General features: G+C 51.7%; 1 protein-coding gene across 1 annotated transcript in view; it reads left to right on the top strand.

Annotated features, from left to right (window-relative positions):
* Positions 1–18722, top strand: part of CLPTM1 (CLPTM1, transmembrane protein) — a 30353-nt gene that overhangs the window by 7411 nt on the left and 4220 nt on the right. Inside the window, 7 exon segments of the mRNA XM_006106133.3 lie at positions 4416–4539; positions 5671–5829; positions 8919–9036; positions 16202–16287; positions 16947–17067; positions 17303–17547; positions 18256–18349. Coding sequence (XP_006106195.1) covers positions 4416–4539; positions 5671–5829; positions 8919–9036; positions 16202–16287; positions 16947–17067; positions 17303–17547; positions 18256–18349 — 947 coding nt within the window.

The following is an 18722-nucleotide window of genomic DNA, read 5'->3' as shown; positions in this document are numbered from 1 at the left end:
TTTGGCTCAGTGGATAGAGCGTCGGCCTGCGGATTGAAGAGTCCCAGGTTCGATTCCGGTCAGGGGCATGTACCTTGGTGCTGGCACATCCCCAGTGGGGGGTGTGCAGGAGGCAGCTGATCAATGTTTCTCACTCATTGATGTTTCTGACTCTCTATTCCTTTCACTTCCTCTCTGTAAAAAATCAATAAAATATATTTAAAAACAAACAAACAAAAAAAACCTTAGAACATATAAAGAGAAACAGTTGAAAGATAGTCCACAGCCTCGATGCAGTCACAGATCACCTGCTGGGGGGGGACAGACCTGCCTGCCTCAGAGTGTCACACGGGACAGTGAGAAGCTGTTCAGGAGAGAAACTGCACTCTTCAGCCAGGACACTCACACGTCCTTCCTGGCCTGTACCCGAAGCTTCTTCACCTGTGGGGCCCCTGTCCCTCCTCTTCCCTGTCCCTCTCCTCCCCCCATGTCCAACAAGGACTTAGCATTTTCTTATATATCAGTTTCTTTCATGCTTCAAGCAGCTATGAATAGAGATTATTTTTATCTTTCCCTTCATTTTTACACGAGGCAGCCTATTTTATACAGTTCTGCACCTTGATTTTTTTCATTAGCAATGTATCTCAGAAATCTTTCCACATCGGTGCATAAAGGAACTTCCTTCAGATAGGCATTTTTTATCTAGCCACAGTGTGGGCTAATTTCCTTTCTTAGAACCAGGCAGCCCCAAACATCAGTTCAGTCTCTCCTGGAGTTTTAAAGTGGAATCAGGCTTTGTTTTGAGGGGTCTGTGAGCTCCCTGAAGCTTCCAGCAGATTGCATTGAAATGGCCTCTTTTCAGGGTAGTCTCCATGCTTCTTAGCACATCCTCAAATCACACCAGTGCTTACCCGGAGCTGGGAGCGGGGTGGATAAATGAATGGGGTGGGAAGGAGAGTTTTCACTATATGTCTTTTCATAAATACAGTTTTTTCTGAACCTGTGGAAGTAATATCTATTTAGCAGGGAGAGATTTAAAGCTCTTTTATTTGCTTACTCTGGAAAGGTGAGGCTGGTCCCCTTGGGCCTGGGGTCCTCTGGCGGGGCTTCGTGGCCTGGGATGCTGGGGTGGAGGGCAGTGTCCACAAGCCCTGAGTGTGTCCCAAAACTGGGTACACGAGTACACACAGATGTTCTTATGTCCTTCAGGGCGCAGGGAATCTGGAATCCTAAAAAGATCTGGTCTGGTCTCCCTCGTTTTACAGGGGACCCAAAAGACCAGAGGGGTTGGGACTCCCCCCACAGGCCACACATGAAGCCAGTGGGTGTCCTTGCTCCACACTCTCCCTGGGTGTTTCACTCAAATGGGAGCCTCTCCTGGGGACAGAGGGGTCCCCAGAGATTGTCGGTGCTAGACCTTCCCTAGCCATGTGCATCAGGGACTTCTTGGGGAGGCAGCAGATGGCTCAGCTGGGCCACGGCTCCTGTGACCCCAGACCCCAGGGCTCCATGGCTTCTACAGGCAGAGACGAGTTCTGTGCCTGATCCTGCCCTTCGGTGTGGTTTGGGGCTCAGCAGGGAGGCACCCTACTCACATCAGAATTCCCTTGTAGTGTTTTCCATTCCAGAGATTTTTGCATGACTCTTTCCTGTGATGAAAATAACAACAATAATAGCTAACACTTGTACTATTCAGTATGTGCCTGGCTTCATTCTGAATGATGTCATTGCATATGTATATATCGGTGTATTTAATGCTTATAAACAACCCTACAAGGTAGGCAGTGTTAGCCCCATGTTAATAGTGAGGAAACAGGCCTAGAGAGGCGAAGAATCTTGTTCGAGGTCACACAGTCAGTAAGAGGCAGAGCTGGGCTTCAGATCCAGGTATTGAAGCTTAGAGGCTGAGCATGTAACCCCTCTGCTGTATAGCTTTTTGCTTTTTTTTTTTTTTAAATCTTTAAATTCTTTATTAGTTAAGGAATTACAAATGTGTCCTCATTCCCCGCTTTTTGCTTTTTTAAATATGTCTTTATTGATTTCAGAGAGGAAGGGAGAGGGAGAGCGAGAGAGATAGAAACATCAATGATGAGAGAAAATAATTGATCAGCTGCCTCCGGCACACCCACTACTGGGGATGGAGCCCACAACCTGGGCATGTGCCCCAACCAGAATGGAACTGCGACCTCCTGCTCATAGGTGCTCATAGGTTGACGCTCAACCACTGAGCCACACCAACTGGGCTGCTCATAAGTACTTGTCTCATTTAATAATTACACAGCTGCTGTATCTGAGAGACCTGAATTAATAAAATGGATATTTATTTTTCACTCACATACCAGTGTGGACTAAGCAGACCAGAATTTTGCAGTCTGCTGCGACCCAGACTCCTCCCTGATTTTTAAAAATATATATTTTATTAATTTTTTACAGAGAAGAAGGGAGAGGGAGAGAGAATCAGAAACATCGATGAGAGAGAAACATCGATCAGCTGCCTCCTGCACACTCCTGTGTCCGCAACCAAGGTACGTGCCCTTGACCAGAATCGAACCTGGGACCCTTGAGTCCCAGGGACCCTTGGGCTCCTCCCTGATTTTTGATCCACCATTGCTAGGTTTTGCCTCTATTCCTCAGGGCCTACGACAGCTGCTGAAGATCCAGTCACCACATCCATGTTCCAGCGGGGGAGATGAAATCAAGGAGGGATGTTCTTTCTCTTTAAGGACACTTTCCAAAAACTCAACATAACACATTGTTTTTTCATTTTATTGACCAGAACTTTACCTTGTATCTTTACCCAGCTGTAAGTAAGGCTGGAATTGTCTCTTTTCTGTGTGGCCAAGGGGTCCCACTAAAACTTAGTTTGCTTACCAAGGAAGAAGGGGAAGATGGATATTGGGAAACAACTATCAATCTGGTATAGTTTTGTTTTAGGGCTTTTATTTTGTTCATTAGAAAACAATTCAAAAAGAAAAGCATAATCCCCTAAGATCACCGTCATCATCATTACTGTATTGACACAATCCTTTCATGCACTGATTTATATCGATGCTCACCCGAGGATATTTTCCCATTGATTTTTAGAGAGAGTGGAAGAGAGAGGGAGAGACAGAAAGAAATATCTATGTGAGAGCAACACATCTATTGGTTTCCTCACACACGTGCCCTGACCAGAATCAAACCTGGGACCCTTCAGTCTGCGGGCCAATGCTCTATCCACTGAGCCAAACCAGCTAGGGCTGTGTATTCATTCTTATCAAGCTTTTCCTAGTTGTTTCCAGTAGGAGAGTTGGTCTGAATAAACTAGTCCATTGCTACTAAAAATCAGGACTATCCTGGCAGGAGTGTCAGACCACCCCTGGTCGGGGTAGGTGCATCTCCATATCTATATCTATATCTATATCTATATCTATATCTATATCTATATCTATATCTATATCTACATCTATATCTATATCTCAGATAGATATCTTTCTATCTATATATATATCTCTCTATATCTCTATATATCTGTGTCTATCTATATCTATATCTATATCTATTTTTAAATGTAGTTGCAGGAACTCCTGGTCATATTACTTTAAGAATATGCAACTCATTCTCAGGATCAGTGATTCTTTTTTTTTTAAATATATTTTTATTGATTTCAGAGAGGAAAGGAGAGGGAGAGAGAGATAGAAACATCAATGATGAGAGAGAATCATTGATTGGCTGCCTCCTGCACACCCCCTACTGGGGATCGAGCCTGCAACCCAGGCATGTGCCCTTGACCGGAGAACCTTCAGTCCCAGGCCAATGCTCTATGCACTGAGCCAAACCAGCCAGGGCTCTCATATCTATATTTTTCTCTCTCTCCTCCTTCGTCCCTCCCTTCCATTCTCTCTAAAAAGAAATGGAAAAAATATCCTCTGTTGAGGATTAACAACAACAACAAAATCAGAACTAACTTATTACTTACTATCTGCCTCTCCAGTTTTCAGTTGAGGTTTCTGAAAGTTGCTTATGTTGCTTTCTAAGGTTCTGTACTTGTAAAACGCTGGGCTAGCACAGATGCTTTGGTTTGTCTCACTTTGGGATTCCAGTGGACTGGGACATGAATGTTTTCTAGGTCTGAGGTTTCAAGGGTCCAAGCTCCTGTGCCCTGTGGTTACCCGGAGCTTCTGGAGGACTTGGTGAGGGGGGTCTACATGGAACCCAGGGCAGTGCCAGGCCCCTCACCCTAGCAGACAGTGGCATCTGGGGTCTCTCCCCAGACGTGGCCTTTGAGGGTATCTTATCTCTCACCAGCCCTGTGACTGCCTTCTCAGGCACCCTCCATCCTTGGCCACCAGCCCCAGGTCAGGCCCTAGCAGGTGCGAGTCAGAAGGAGGTCAGGAGGACCCATGTCGGAAGGAAAAGGCTTGGGGACTCATCACCTGCCCTGCTTCCCTCCTCAGGATCTTCATCATCTGGGCCATCAGCAGCTGGTTCCGCCGAGGGCAGGCCCCTCAGGACCAAGTGGGCCCCGGAGGAGCCCCGCGCGTCGCCAGCCGCAACCTGTTCCCCAAAGACACTTTAATGGTAACTGCTGGCTGGGAGGCCAGACAAGGGAGATGAGGGCGCCAGGGAGGGTGTGGGGGAGTGACCTGGGCCTCGATCTGGTTTCTGGTAACTGTCAGGTCTATGAATGGGTCCAGAGCTGAGGAACTCTGGGTCTATCCACAACACATAAAACCTGTCACTCAAGCAACACCAGTAAGGGAAAAGTAAATTCTTTTGGTTTTGTGGGGGTTCTAGCTCTGGGGAAGAGGAACATCCAAGGAGTCACTCAGTTGTTTAAAAACTATCTTGGCAGAGTCCTTAATGTATTTTGTTTCAAAAGTATGTTCAAGCTTTAAAAGTTGCAAAGGGAGCCCTAGCCGGTTTGGCTCAATGGATAGAGTGTCAGCCTGCAGATTGAAGGGTCCTGGGTTCGATTCTGGTCAAGGGCATGTACCTCAGTTGTAGGCTCAATCCCTGGCTCCGGTCGGGGCCCATGTGGGAGGCAACCAATTGATGTGTCTCTCTCACATCGATGTTTTCAGTTTCCCAGAATTCTAGTCAGCGGGGTGACCACTGCTCAGCTGTTCTTGGTCAGTGGGCCTTCAGGGCTCTGAACAGAGATGGCCACAGGACTTGAGAAAGGAGGGAGCTGTTGGAGGCATGGCTTCCCGTATTCTCGGTAGAGGCTGCTGTTCCTGCAGATCTTGACCGTGCTTTATCCATAAGCCTGCAGAGCTCTGACCAGGAATGCCACAAGAGGCCGAGAAGGGAGAAGATAACAATCAGTCGGCTACCTCCTACACTGGGGATTGAGCCCGCAACCTGGGCATGTGCCCTGACTGGGAATGGAACCGTGATCTCCTGGTTCATAGGTCAACGCTCAGCCACTGAGCTATGCCAGCAGGGCGAGGCTGGCTATTCTTTAATTGTTTTTTTGCTCATAGACATCACAGACTCAGACCAGGACAGATGTGGTGGGGTATGAGAAAAGAGAAAATTTATTCTACTAGCTGCTACTCTTCTCTCCACTAACTCCCCTTCTCCTTCACCCAACAAAGTTATTCATATTAGTGGGCTGACCACTGCCACAGTTCTTCATCTGCTCTTTATCTGTCAACCTCAGAGGCTCTTAATGAGGAACCCTAAGCTCCCCACTTCTCCTCCCAACAGAACCTGCACGTGTACATCTCAGAGCACGAGCACTTTACAGACTTCAACGCCACGTCAGCACTCTTCTGGGAGCAGCACGACCTTGTGTATGGCGACTGGACTAGCGGCGAGAACTCAGATGGCTGCTATGAGCACTTTGCTGAGCTTGACATTCCACAGGTGGGGACGGCTCCTGATCTCTGGCCCAAGGCTGCTCACCTTGCATGGAAGGACCTTTCCTTGAACCAACTGTGATCTGGAGCTTAGGCTCCAAGCCCGGCTGTACCCTCAGTTCATATGCTTTGTGGTCTCAGGCAGGTCCCTGAAATCTCTGGGCCATGGCCTCCCCACATCTCCATGTGGATGGAGTTGGAATTGGCCTAGGACCGTGGTCGGCAAACTGCGGCTCCCGAGCCAGATGCGGCTCTTTGGCTCCTTGAGTGTGGCTCTTCCTAAGCCTTAGGAGTACCCTAATTAAGTTAATAACAATGTACCTACCTATATAGTTTAAGTTTAAAAAATTTGGCTCTCAAAAGAAATATCAATCGTTATACTGTTGATATTTGGCTCTATTGACTAACGAGTTTGCCGACCACTGGCCTAGGATCATATATTTCTGGGGTTTTAACCAGTGAAAGATTAGTAATTGTCCTTGGGGGTGTCCAGTCATCACTAGCTTGTCAGGCAGCCCAATCCTCCTATATAATAAAAGGGTAATATGCAAATTGACAAAACAGTGAAACGACCTGTCGCTATGACGCGCACTGACCACCAGAGGGCAGACGCTCAACGTAGGAGCTGCCCCCTGGTTGTCAGTGTGCTCCCACAGGGGGAGCATTGCTCAGCCACAAGCCAGGCTGATGGCTGGCGAGCGCAGTGGCCTGCCTCCCTCTGTGGCAGCACTAAGGATGTTCGACTGTGGCTTAGGCCCACTCTCTGTGGGGACATCCCCCAAGGGCTCCTGGACTGCGGACTGCGAGCGGGTGCAGGCCGGGCTGAGGGACCCCTCCACCCCCAGTGGATTAATTCATGCACTGGGCCTCTACTTTGAAAATAACAGTTAACAGTGATCAGGCACTTACTCTGTGCAGTGCACCAAGCTAGGCCAACTGGTGTAATCCCAGTAACCCTATAAAATGGGAACTATTCTCTCCAGCGATGAGGACATTGAGGTGCAGAGAGCTTAAGTGACTTACTTAAGGTCACACAGCTAGTGAGAGATTTGAACTCAGGGTATCTGGCTCTGGACTCGGGCAGGCCCATGTTCAAATCCTGCCTCCCTTAAGAAGCCCTTCCTGACTGGCAGGCTCTGGCAGCTGCCCTCTCTGAGCTCTTCCACCCAAGCCCTGCCCACACTGGGGGTTGTCACTTCCTGGACATGGGTCTCTCCCCATCTGTGAGCCCTATGAGGGTAAGGCTGGGACTGTCTTGCCAACCACTGTACCCCAGCTCTCTTCAGCATGGGGCTGGGTGCAGAATTTTGAACAATCAATGAATTTGCTGCATTAATGACGTTGACATCTCCTTGGGCTGCACACTCATTCATTTCTCTTTAGCAGGTCTCCTTGGCCTCCTGAGGGGGAAGGGGGAGTGTCTGCTCTGTCTCTGTTTTGGTCTGTGGGGGTGGCTGGACACAGGGTGTGGACACAGTCTTTCTGAGGCCGATAGGCTAACCTGTGCTGAGGGATGGCTTCCACCAGACTCTTGCCCAGGATCCAAGCCCCTCCCTCCCTGAGGTCCCCGCTAGCCTGAGGGGCACCGAGCCAGGCAGCAAAAGCCACCCCCAAGGACTTGGATCTGACCCTCCTTCCCAGGTTTGAGGTGGGAGGGTATCTCAGTTGCTCCTGATTTTAATTTATGGCGCTGACTGAGTGATGACACGGAGAGGCCAGTGCCATTGAGAGAATAATTAATTACGTTTCCCGAGAGTGGGTGGTGGGGCCGCCATGTAACACTGGGCCACATGGGGAAGCACCGAGTTTGTGCAGGAGCAGAAGGAGCGAGAGGGGAAGCCTAGGCCAGAGTCTTCACACTTGGGTTGCGGGTGAATTTCCCGCCAAAATATAAGATGGCGCGTTAAAATGCCTATATCTTTTGAAGTATGGGTTCGATTGAAATGAAATATTTGGTAATACGCAGTTACAATCGGCCCGAGTTTACACGTTTCCCGCACTCCACCGCAAATCTATATGAACCGAGTTTAAGACGGCTCCCGCGGAGTACGCGCAATTCACGCGAGCCGACTTAACTCGTTTCCCGCAACCCAAGTGTTCACTGGGGTTTCCTCCGGAAAGACTAGGCAGGGTAGGGAAGCAGCTAGAAGGGCTGGGCGGGGCTGTGGATTTGGGATTGGTTGGTTTGCATATAAAAGGCCTGTTCCTGGCCAGGGGAGTTGTTTATTATCTGTAGGCATTAGCTAGTCCTATAGCGGCAGTCTCTACCCAGCTAGCTATGTCCTCCAAGATGTTAAAACAGGATAAAAAACAAAGAAACATGATGAACACGGAGGTGGACTTCAAAGGCAGGGAAGCGAGGAGGATGCAGTGTGGCCAAGTGACTCCAGCTCTGCACGAAGATCAGAGAGGGCTCAGATGCGCCCTAGCAGGTGGCCACCCCTCTTCAGTGATCTCCTCTGTACGTGGTGGGAGTGAGCGTAATGCCCCCGCCTAGAGAGCTGGAAGGAGAAAGGTGCGGGCAGAGAGGTGGGACGCAGATGGTGAGAGGCAGAGCCGCACAGGAGCCCACAGACGGTTCGGATCCATTCACTGCACATTATGTAAGCTCTCTGTGTGAGCCCTAGTTGGCTCTTCTGGAAAATGGGTATAATAACACGGCCACTGCATTAGGTCTTTGTGTGTTGCAGGAATGGGAACCCGTGGATTAGGCAGTTACCAGTTGGAGTACCTAGAGCAGGGTCTGGTGCTCCCCTCCACCCCCCACCCCAGGTTTTACTGTTGAATGAATTAAGGTCATTTATTGAGCTCCTACTTCGTGCCTGAGTGACATGCTAGGTGCTCTGGGATAATCCCGACTGCACTACTGTGCCCTCAGCTCTCAGGACCTGCACCCTGCGGTGGGCACAGAGGCTCAGCGTGGGGAAGTGCTAGAGCCGGGATTCGAATCCGAGTCTCTCTGGCTCCAGTGTTTTGCTCTTAACCACTTAGCTACACTGCTTGCCTGGCCGGAGAACTGGGGAGTGGGGAAGCTGCTGGGGGCATCTGTCGTGAGGGGCTTCAGCATTTCCTTCTCTCTGTTGGCCCGCCTTGCAGAGCGTTCAGCAGAATGGCTCCATCTACATCCACGTCTACTTCACCAAGAGTGGCTTCCACCCAGACCCCCGGCAGAAGGCCCTGTATCGCCGGCTTGCCACGGTCCACATGTCTCGGAGTAAGTCAGTCTCCGCCGCTCAGATCCACAGTCCAGGCAGCTGGCAGCCTGGGTGCCCCAAGCCAGTGCAGGACCTCAAATCCCAGGTCCACAAGGACTGGCAGGAACCCTGCGCCCAGGGAGTCTGGGATTGGAGGCCCATCCTTTGTGTCTCTGTAGACACCCCTCAGGCAGACAAGAGAGCAGCGGGCTTAGAAAGAGCAGGTGGGTCTCGCTTTTGTGCTCAGTGGTTGAGCGTTGACCTATGAACCAGGACGTCATGGTTCGATTCCCGGTCAGGGCACATGCCCGGGTTGCGGGCTCGATCCCCAGAAGGGGGCGTGCAGGAAGCAGCTGATTGATACTTATCTCTCCTCATTGATGTTTTTCTCTCTCTCCCTCTCCCTGTCTCTCTGAAATCATTAAAAACGTACACATAAAAATGTGTAATAAAAAAATAAAAGAAAGGAAGAACAGGTGGACAAGGGGACTTTTGAAGGGGAGGTGATGGGCCAGCTCCCGTGTAGCGCCTGGGTTGGTAGAAGTAGCTGCTTAAGAACAGCCTGTGCATGGACAGTGGTTGATTTAATGAGCACAGGGAGATGGAGGCCCCTTGAAATTTGTTTCATTCAGTGTGACCTCTAATCGCATCTGTGTCAACCCAGTCCGCGTGAATGGGCACTGCACACGTGTCACCCCTGAGATGTCTTGTGGGACAGTGCCTGTGTCCCAGGTGACCTGTTCAGATGGTCCTGTGTGGCTTTGCTGTGAGCCCTCTATTCTCAGACACACGCCTCTGAGCAGTGCCCTTTATTTTCGAAGGCAAGATGCTGAGGGCCCTGGAACTAGATAAGGTCCCCTATTCTCATTCTCGCTGGGTGCCCACCAGGTGAATCCCCATCGGATGGGACTGCGAATCACCACTGAGAAGCCCTGGGTCAGGGAATGGCCGTTGGTGGCTTACGACACAGCCTAATATTGAAATGTTTTCTCTGCCCAGGCATCTCCTTAAATTATTTTCTTTTCTCTTGTTAGAAGTACACTTGACCCTTGAATAACACAGGGATTAGGGGTGCCAGTCCTCTGCACAGTTGAAAATGTGTGTGTAAATTTTTTTCCCATTTTTTATTTTGTATAATTTTTTACTCCCCAAAACTTAATTGTCCCTTAGTATGTTTGGGGGATTGCTTCCAGCACCCCAGCAGGTACCAAAATCTGAGGATGCTCAAGTCCCTTATATAAGATGGCATAGATCAGTGCATACAGTTAGCTCTTCATATCCATGGACTCCCAACCACAGATCAAAAACAATACAGTCATTTCTTTTTAAAAATCTGCATAGAAGTTGACCTGCACAGTTAACATCCATGTTGTTCAAGGGTCAACTGTATGTGGTTTAAATATACTTTTTATTGATTTCAGAGAAAGAGAGAGAGAGAGAGAAACATCAGTGATGAGAGGGAATCACCGATCCGCTGCCTCCCGCACACCCCCACACTGAGGATGGAGCCCACAACCTGGCCATGTGCCCTGACTGGGAATCGAACCATGACCTCCTGGTTCATAGGTCGACACTCAACCACTGAGCCACGCCGGCCAGGCTATATATGGTTTAAAATTCAAATAATAAACAAAACAGTGAGACTCATCAGTCCCCTGTTCCCCCTTCCCCTTTTCCCCAGTTCCTACCCCCACAGGCAACTGCTTTCAAATTCATTTAGCTGTTTCTTCTGTTCCTTAATCCCCAAGGCTCTCAATAACAAGTTGGTACCTCAATTTCTTGGCTTTTCAGTTTTAGATATTATCTCCTGACCTCTTACTCTGGAAGAGGAAGTCCTAGCACATTAACATAATTTTGACTAGATTAACATTTAGTATTCAAATGATTAATGTGTGATTCTTTTTTTAAATATATATTTTAGTGATTTCAGAGAGGAAGGGAGAGGGAGAGAGAGATGGAAACATCGATGATGAGAGAGAATCATTGATAGGCTGCCTCCTGCACGCCCCCTACTGGGGATAGAGCCTGCAACCCCAGGTATGTACCCTGACTGGCAATCGAACCACAGAGCCACGCCAGCCGGGCCAATTTGATTTTTTTTTGTGGTAAATATAGTTTTATTGATTTCAGAGAGGAAGGGAGAGGGAGAGAGATAGAAACATCGTTGATGAGAGAGAATCATGGATCAGCCGCCTCCTGCATGCCCCCTAGTGGGGATCGAGTCTGCGACCCGGGTATGTGCCCTTGACCAGAATCAAACCTGGGATCCTTCAGTCTGCAGGCTAACGCTCTATCCACTGAGCCAAACCAGCCAGGGCCCAATTTGTTTTTTAAAGGGGGCAATTCGAGAATGAGTTATTAACAGTGAATTTTAGCATTTCTTATGGTTCCAGGGGTCTAATATACAAACTATACTAATAAAAGGGTAATATGCTAATTAGACCGGACGTCTTCTGGACTACCATCTGGACGTCCTTCCTGACAAAGCCGGGCCTGGGCAATCCTGGGTACCAGCACAGCGCCTGCAGCTGGCTGTGGCCCAGGAGATGGAGAAGCTGCCTGCTCCTCAGTCCCGGGCACCAGCACCTGTGGCCCGGGAGACGAGAAGCCACTTGCCCTGTGGTCCCAGGCTGCAGCCAGCTGGAGAACCACCCTCCCCCCGCTGGAGAACCACCCCCACCCCGCGCCTGCGCCCCAGGTGAAGCCACCCGCCCACCATCCCCTGCGGCCACGGCCAACCCGGGTCCCAGGTGCCTGTGGCCAGCTGGAGGAGGGAATCCTGGGTCCCAGGAGCAGGGCTGAGGCAGAGGTGGTTAGGGGCGATCAGGCCGGCAGGGGAGCAGTTAGGGGCAATCACGCTGCCGGCAGGGGAGCAGTTAGGGACGATCTGCCGGCAGGGAGCAGTTAGGGGCAATCAGGCTGGCAGGCAGAGGTGTTAGTTGTGATCAGGCAGGCAGAGGTGTTTAGGGATGATCAGTGGATACAAGGATTGCGAGAGGCATGTCCACCTGTGGGGGTGCCGGATTGGAGAAGGTACAGGCCAAGCTGAGGAACCCCCCCTCTAGTATATAAATATATATTGTGACATATTTATGCATTTCAGTTCTCTATTATGTTTTGAAACTTTATTTGCTATTTTTTATATCACTTATTATTATTATTATTATTATTATTTTAGCAATTTCTTAGTGATTTCTTCCTCAGTACTTCAACTGTCCTTTCGTTTTTTTATTTTTCTCTTTCATGGATGCCACGTTCTTTGGAAGCTTGTTTAGACCAAGTTAATGGCTTTTAGGCTTCCTCCATGTGAATAGGAGTTCACTTTTTGAATAATAAGAATTTTATGGCCCTGACCAGTTTGGCTCAGTGGCTAGAGCGTCGGCCTGTGGACTGAAGAGTCCCAGGTTCGATTCCGGTCAAGGGCATGTACCTTGGTTGCAGGCACATCCCCAGTAGAGGGTGTGCAGGAGTCAGCTGATGGATGTTTCTCTCTCATGGATGTTTCTAACTTCTATCCCTCTCCCTTCCTCTCTGTAAAAAATCAATAAAATATATTTTAAAAAAAAGGATTATATGTCACGGGGGCATCAGGATTTTAGAGATGCTTAAGTGGGGCATGGCCAAGAAAAGGTTGGGAACCACTGCTGTGTGCTCAGCCCACAGGGCTGCATGCCTCACAGCTGTGAGCTAGGCAACTGATACTCTAAAAGCCAACGTGCCCATATGGAAAAGGGAAACGTATGAAGAATCATCATCACATTTGAAAAGAAACAAAGAATGCTTTGGGGCAACCAATGATTAAATCACTTATGTTCCTGGAGTGCGGAGATTTAAATTGGGGAGCTTGTCCTTGAGCACATTTTGATTTTTCTTCAGAAGTTAAGAAGTTTAGGATGAGGTCTTACACTGGAACTAGAAATAGAGGAAAGCCTTAAGGGGAAATAGAAGAATAATTCAAACGTGAGGAAAAATGTCAGGGGTAGACAGATGATTCCCTGCCTAAGTTGTAAGTGTAACTGGACTCACTGAGGTGTGGCCCTTCTCATGGACTTTGTCTCAGAGCTCCCCCCTCCCCCACCTCCACATCCAGAGATGTCATTGTCATCAAGGAAGTGTTAGGGGCATGCTGGCAGACCTGGAAGTGATTGGACAGTCATGATTGGACAGCCTTGATATATTTTTAGAATTTATATATTTAAAAAATAAGCCCAGTAAAACATGATTTAAAAAGCTTACCTACACTGGATTGAACAAAAAGTTGGTGCCCCAAGTGCACTGAGTGCTGTTAAATGAGCGGGTCTGGAATGTGCGCTGTGGACGTTGAGCCCGCTGCTTTCCGCATAGTGGGACCTGTGAGGATGTGGGCAAAGGTGCGCTGAGGAGGTGTGGCCTGCAGGGGCTGTCCTGAAGGACATGTCCCCAAAAGTGGGGCTCGTCAGGGGCCTGGGGTGGATGTGCCTGACGCCTCAGAGGTTGCCTTGAATGAGACCCAGTCGGGTGGCTGCTAGCTTGTATCTCATTTACCCTCATTGATGCCATATTTTTGTGGGTTTGCCTTTGATAAATGAGATCCTTGTCGCTGTGTGGTGAGGTGGTGTCACAGTCACTATGACGGGTGTCTGCAGCCGGTGGACCTGGAAGGCCCACCAGGATCACCCAGGCTTGCCCCACAGCTGGGACCTCTTGGAGCTGGCCACCCAATTCCAGGGCAAAGAATGGAGTGTGGGAGCCGAACAGTCCCCCTCCCCCCACAGGGCCAGCACTCAGTCCTCCAGAGCAGCTCTGTCCCCTAGAGATGTAGTGCCAGCCACTAAGTCATTTTAAGTTTTCTAGTGGCCACATAAAAAACACACACACAAAACCCCCTAAAACTATAAAATTAGCATTAGTAGTAATTTTATTGAGGTCAACATATTGTCATTTCAACATGTAATTAGTATAAAAAATCACCGAGATTACCTTACATTCTTTTCTTCCTCTGCACGGAGTTTCAGAATCTGGTGTGTTTCGCACTCACAGCACACCCGCCCGGCCACACTGCCAGTGCTCAGCAGCCTCATGTGGCCAGTGACCACCATGCTGGCTGCCGCACTTCTAGAAGCTTCAACTCCGAGGAAAGGTGGCTCTTTCCTCCCACAGAAGCCAGGTCCGTCTTGTATTATAATCCGTGTGGGTGCTGCCAAGTTGTAGAATGTTCTCCCCCGGAGCCAAAGCCTCTCTCCTGTGCCTCCTCCAGGCCTCTGGAGCCCGGCTGGGCCCGGCTCCTCCCTTCCCGCGTCAGCCTCTCTCAGGAATGCAGCAGTAGCGGAGTGTGTCCCCCTGGAATTCATTCTTCAGGATGCACCCTTGGGTGTTTACTGCTCCCCCTGGACATGGGGCAAGGTCTCACCTGTGTTGATAGACGTGCTGGGCTGGTATTTGTGCTACAGTCAGAGCAGCAGGCCCTGGGCTGAAAGCCTAAGTTCCGTCCGGAAATGTTTTTGAACGTGAGCTTGTGTGTGGAATTCAGAAGCCTCTAGCCCTGGTTCTGAGAGGATGCGAGGGATCCGGGCCGGTGGTTTGGGTATCTGTGACGTGCAGAGACATTCTGGCTGGGCTCTGTAGCGCAGAGCCACTTCACAATGGCCCTGCATTCTCCAGCGGAGGGACCGAGGCCCGGGAAGTGACAACGCTTTCCCACGTCCCTTAGCTCGAGTGAGAGTAGGGCTCCCGCTCTTGACCAGCTCCCTCCCCGTTTCCCCATCTCTCCCTGCCCCTGGGGACGACATGGGGAAGTCACAGGAGGGGCAGGCTGCATTTTGTCCAGGGATAGGGAGAGCTGAAAAGTACCCAAGCAGGGTGGAGCTGAGCAAGCAACCAGCCCCTTCCTCCTGGCAAGTCCTGGCATGGTTCAAGGCAGGGAGGCAGAGACCCTGTGGCCAGCCTGGCCTCTGCAAGCGGAAGTGAAGGCTGCTCTTGGCTGGGGTTTCATAGCCCCAAAGGATTCCTCACACCGGTGGTTCCGGGCCTTCTGAACTGCCCGCAGCTCGCCTGTTTACTTTCGTGTATTCCCCGGGTCGTCACTGTGCCCAGGACGTGCGGGGATATGTCAGTGTCCAAATGGGCCCACCCCCTCCTGGGGCTCACAGACAGGTTGCGGGGAGAGACAGCAAACAAACCGATGGGCAGTTGAATTGGAGGCAGGGAATGTTGTGAAGGGAATACACAATGCAAGGAGCCGACTGGAGGCCTCCTTGAGTGGGGTGCACAGGGAAGCCCTAGGGCAGTGATGGCAAACCTTTTGAGCTCGGCGTGTCAGCATTTTGAAAAACCCTAACTTAACTCTGGTGCCGTGTCACATATAGAAATTTTTTGATATTTGCAACCATAGTAAAACAAAGACTTATATTTTTGATATTTATTTTATATATTTAAATGCCATTTAACAAAGAAAAATCAACCAAAAAAATGAGTTCGCGTGTCACCTCTGACACGCGTGTCATAGATTCGCCATCACTGCCCTAGGAAGAGGGACATTTAACCAGGGACTTGAGGGTGAGAAGAGCCACCAGGAAGCTCCCAGCCATGGTGGGTACGGGTCAGGTTGGCGCATGTGAGGAGAGGGGAGTGAGGAGGACGAGGGTGGGAGGGGTAAGGGCTGAGAGGTCGGTGGGGCCTGCGAGCATGGAGCGTGAAGGTGCGCTGCTGGGGCCGCAGGAGCGGCCTGGGGTTCGGAAGTAGCAGGAGGGCAGGGTCAGATACTTGGTTTAAAAGTAGCGCTGGCTGCCCAGCAGAGAGAAGGTCATAAGAGGCAAGGGCGGCCCCAGGAGGCCAGTGAGGAGGTGGCTATAGTCATCCAGGAGGGGACACCGGGGCTGGCTCACCATGGGGCCTGGAGGGGGAGTTGTGGTTGGGTTGGAGGACGGGCGGGATGGGACCCACGCAGCAGGTTCTGGAGCAGAAAGACTCCGTGATTCTGCCGCGAGTCATTTGGTGGCTGTTGGTGTCACTGTGAAGATGGGGAAAGTGGGACTGAGGTTTGAGAGGGCAGGCAGCTCAGGCCTGCCGGTCAGCGTTATGGCCACTTGGCATGTGGGGTAGTGGGAGCCAGGAGACCAGTGAGCAGCTCTTGGTAGGCAGAGGGGTCTGGATCCCCCAGTGCCAGCAGGTCTCATATCCACCCCTTCTCCCCGTCCCTCTCCACAGTGATCAACAAATACAAGCGCCGGCGGTTTCAGAAAACCAAGAACCTGTTGACAGGAGAGACAGAAGCCGATCCAGAAATGATCAAGGTACATGAGCGGAGCTCTTGGGTCCTGGGGGCGTCAGGCTGTTCCCGGCCCAGCAGCCGTGCGGGCTCTCAGCTGGCACCACCACCGAGCTGCTGTGGGGGCTTAGTCAAGTCTCCTTGCTTCTCTGACCCTCAGTTTCCCTCTGGAAAAGGGCCTAGGAAGCTGAGCTGCCTCTCAGGGAATGGGAGGATTCTGGGTGAAGGGGGGGTCCCATTACTATTCCTGTTTTCAGTGGGAAGACTTGCCCACAGTGTCAGAGCCAGGAAATGCAGGGCGGGATTCACACCCAAGCAGTCAGACCCCGAGCCCAGCCGGACAGAGTAGCACCCCCATTCTTCCAGGTGGGCTGGGGGCGCCAGGGTGTTAACCTGTGCTGGGTGCCAAGAATCCTCCTCTCTACGGTGGTCCCAGCAGGCGTTCCGTAAGTGTGGAGCTGCACGTGGGGCTCTCTTTGCAGCCTGGCATATGGGCCCATCCAGATCTGCAGGCTGGGTTTCCCCCCTGTCAGGTGGCTGGGGGTCCAGGGTGTGGGGTCCGTAAGGCTGGCGTGTGGCTGGCCAATGGTCACTGTAGTGGCTGCTCTTCTGCTGTCACGATTGTCACGGGAGCCTTCAGGTGCAGGTGCCTCTGGGCCCCATGACCCCCCTGTCTCCCCTCAGAGGGCCGAGGACTATGGGCCTGTAGAAGTGATCTCCCACTGGCACCCCAACATCACCATCAACATTGTGGACGACCACACACCGTGGGTGAAGGGCAGCGTGCCTCCGCCCCTGGACCAGTGTGAGGCCCCCAGCCCCTCTGGCTCCCCTTGTCTCCATCTACCCAAGCTCTCCCCCTGCCCCACCCCTGCCTGAAGACTCCCCTTTCTTCCCTGTCCCTGTCCTCCAGTGTCTGTCAGGGGGCCCATCTGAATATCCCACCTTTGTTCTGGAAGGCCTACGGGGTCTCCCCACCCTTGCGGGTGCCCGTGGCTCCAGCCCAGGCTGAGCAGTGCCCCTGCCCCACTTGCCTGCAGACGTGAAATTCGACGCCGTGAGCGGTGACTACTACCCCATCATCTACTTCAACGATTACTGGAACCTGCAGAAGGACTACTACCCCATCAACGAGAGCCTGGCCAGCCTGCCGCTCCGCGTCTCCTTCTGCCCACTCTCTCTCTGGCGCTGGCAGCTCTACGCCGCCCAGAGCACCAAGTCGCCCTGGAACTTCCTGGGTGATGAGCTATACGAGCAGTCAGACGAGGAGCAGGACTCGGTGAAGGTGAGGTGGGGGTGGGGGCTTCCCAGCACCCTCCTGGGCTGCAGGCGGGGAAGGGGAAGTGGGCCAGGCTGGCGGCCTGGGGACCTCCGGCCAGTGCTCCCTGACCAGTTTCACAACCTCCCAGGTGCCCTCCCTCCTTCAGCCCTCGCTGGCTCTGGGGATCCCATCCCTGAGGCTTCCGTGGTCCTCCTGTCTCAGCTTTTCTGTCTCTTTGGCCAGGCCTTCTGAGTCCCTTCCGGACCGCCCCTTCCTGATCTTGTTCCATAGCCCGTTTCCCCCCAACTTCGGGCTCTGACTTGATGTCTCTGCTCTCTGTCACTGTGTCCTTGAATACTCCTGGGGTCCCCATCTTTCTCTGCTTATGTCTGTGCCATTGAGACTCGGCTGTGCTTGCCTGGGGTTGTCTTTCATGTTGGGTTTCCGTTCCTCACTCCGACTGTCCCTTCATCTATCTCTGTCACTCTGCCTCTCTCCCCATCACTGTCTCTCTGTCTCTCTCCTCTCTGCTGTTTCTTTCTCTCTCCATCACTTGCCTGCCTCTCCATGTCCATCTGTCCATCTCTGCCTATCATGCGCACTCCCTCTCTGGGTAGTCCTGGGGGTCAGGTCTGTGAGCAGGTTCTTCTGGGAGTCCAGGAGGAGAGAGGTCGGCCCCCCAGCAAGGGCGTGGCAGCGCTCACAGGCATCTCCCCCCACCCCCACCTCTAGGTTGCCCTCCTAGAGACCAACCCCTACCTGCTGGCTCTCACCATCATCGTGTCCATCGTCCACAGTGTCTTTGAGTTCCTGGCCTTCAAGAACGGTAGGGGTGGGACCCTGGGGTCTGTGAGAGGCCGTGGGGGGCTGGGGATGGGAGGGTACCGGAGGAGGCTGGCCCCTTCTCTCTCCCTCCTCGCCCATAGGTCCTCTCCCTACCTGGGGGTCTCTTAGCCCCACTCTCCAAAGGCCTAATGAACTGGCCAGGATGATGGCCCCAAAACTCCCAATCCAGAAACTTCCATCTACAGGGTGTGGTGCTGCAGGAGGGGCTGGGCTGGGGAACTCCAAGGCCCAGAGCAGGGAAGCCCCAGAGCTGCTCCCATCAGCCTGCCCAGCAGGGTTGCCTGCTGGGAAAGGCCCCTCAGGGTGGAGTGGATGGGGCCCCACCCCGAATGAGAAGGTGACAGCTCAGTCCC

The sequence above is a fragment of the Myotis lucifugus genome, unplaced genomic scaffold, assembly GCF_000147115.1.
Source record: "Myotis lucifugus unplaced genomic scaffold, Myoluc2.0 scaffold_771, whole genome shotgun sequence".
NCBI lineage: Eukaryota > Metazoa > Chordata > Mammalia > Chiroptera > Vespertilionidae > Myotis > Myotis lucifugus.
The sequence above is the reverse complement of the archived record's forward strand: the minus strand, read 5'-3'. Positions and strand labels throughout refer to the sequence as shown.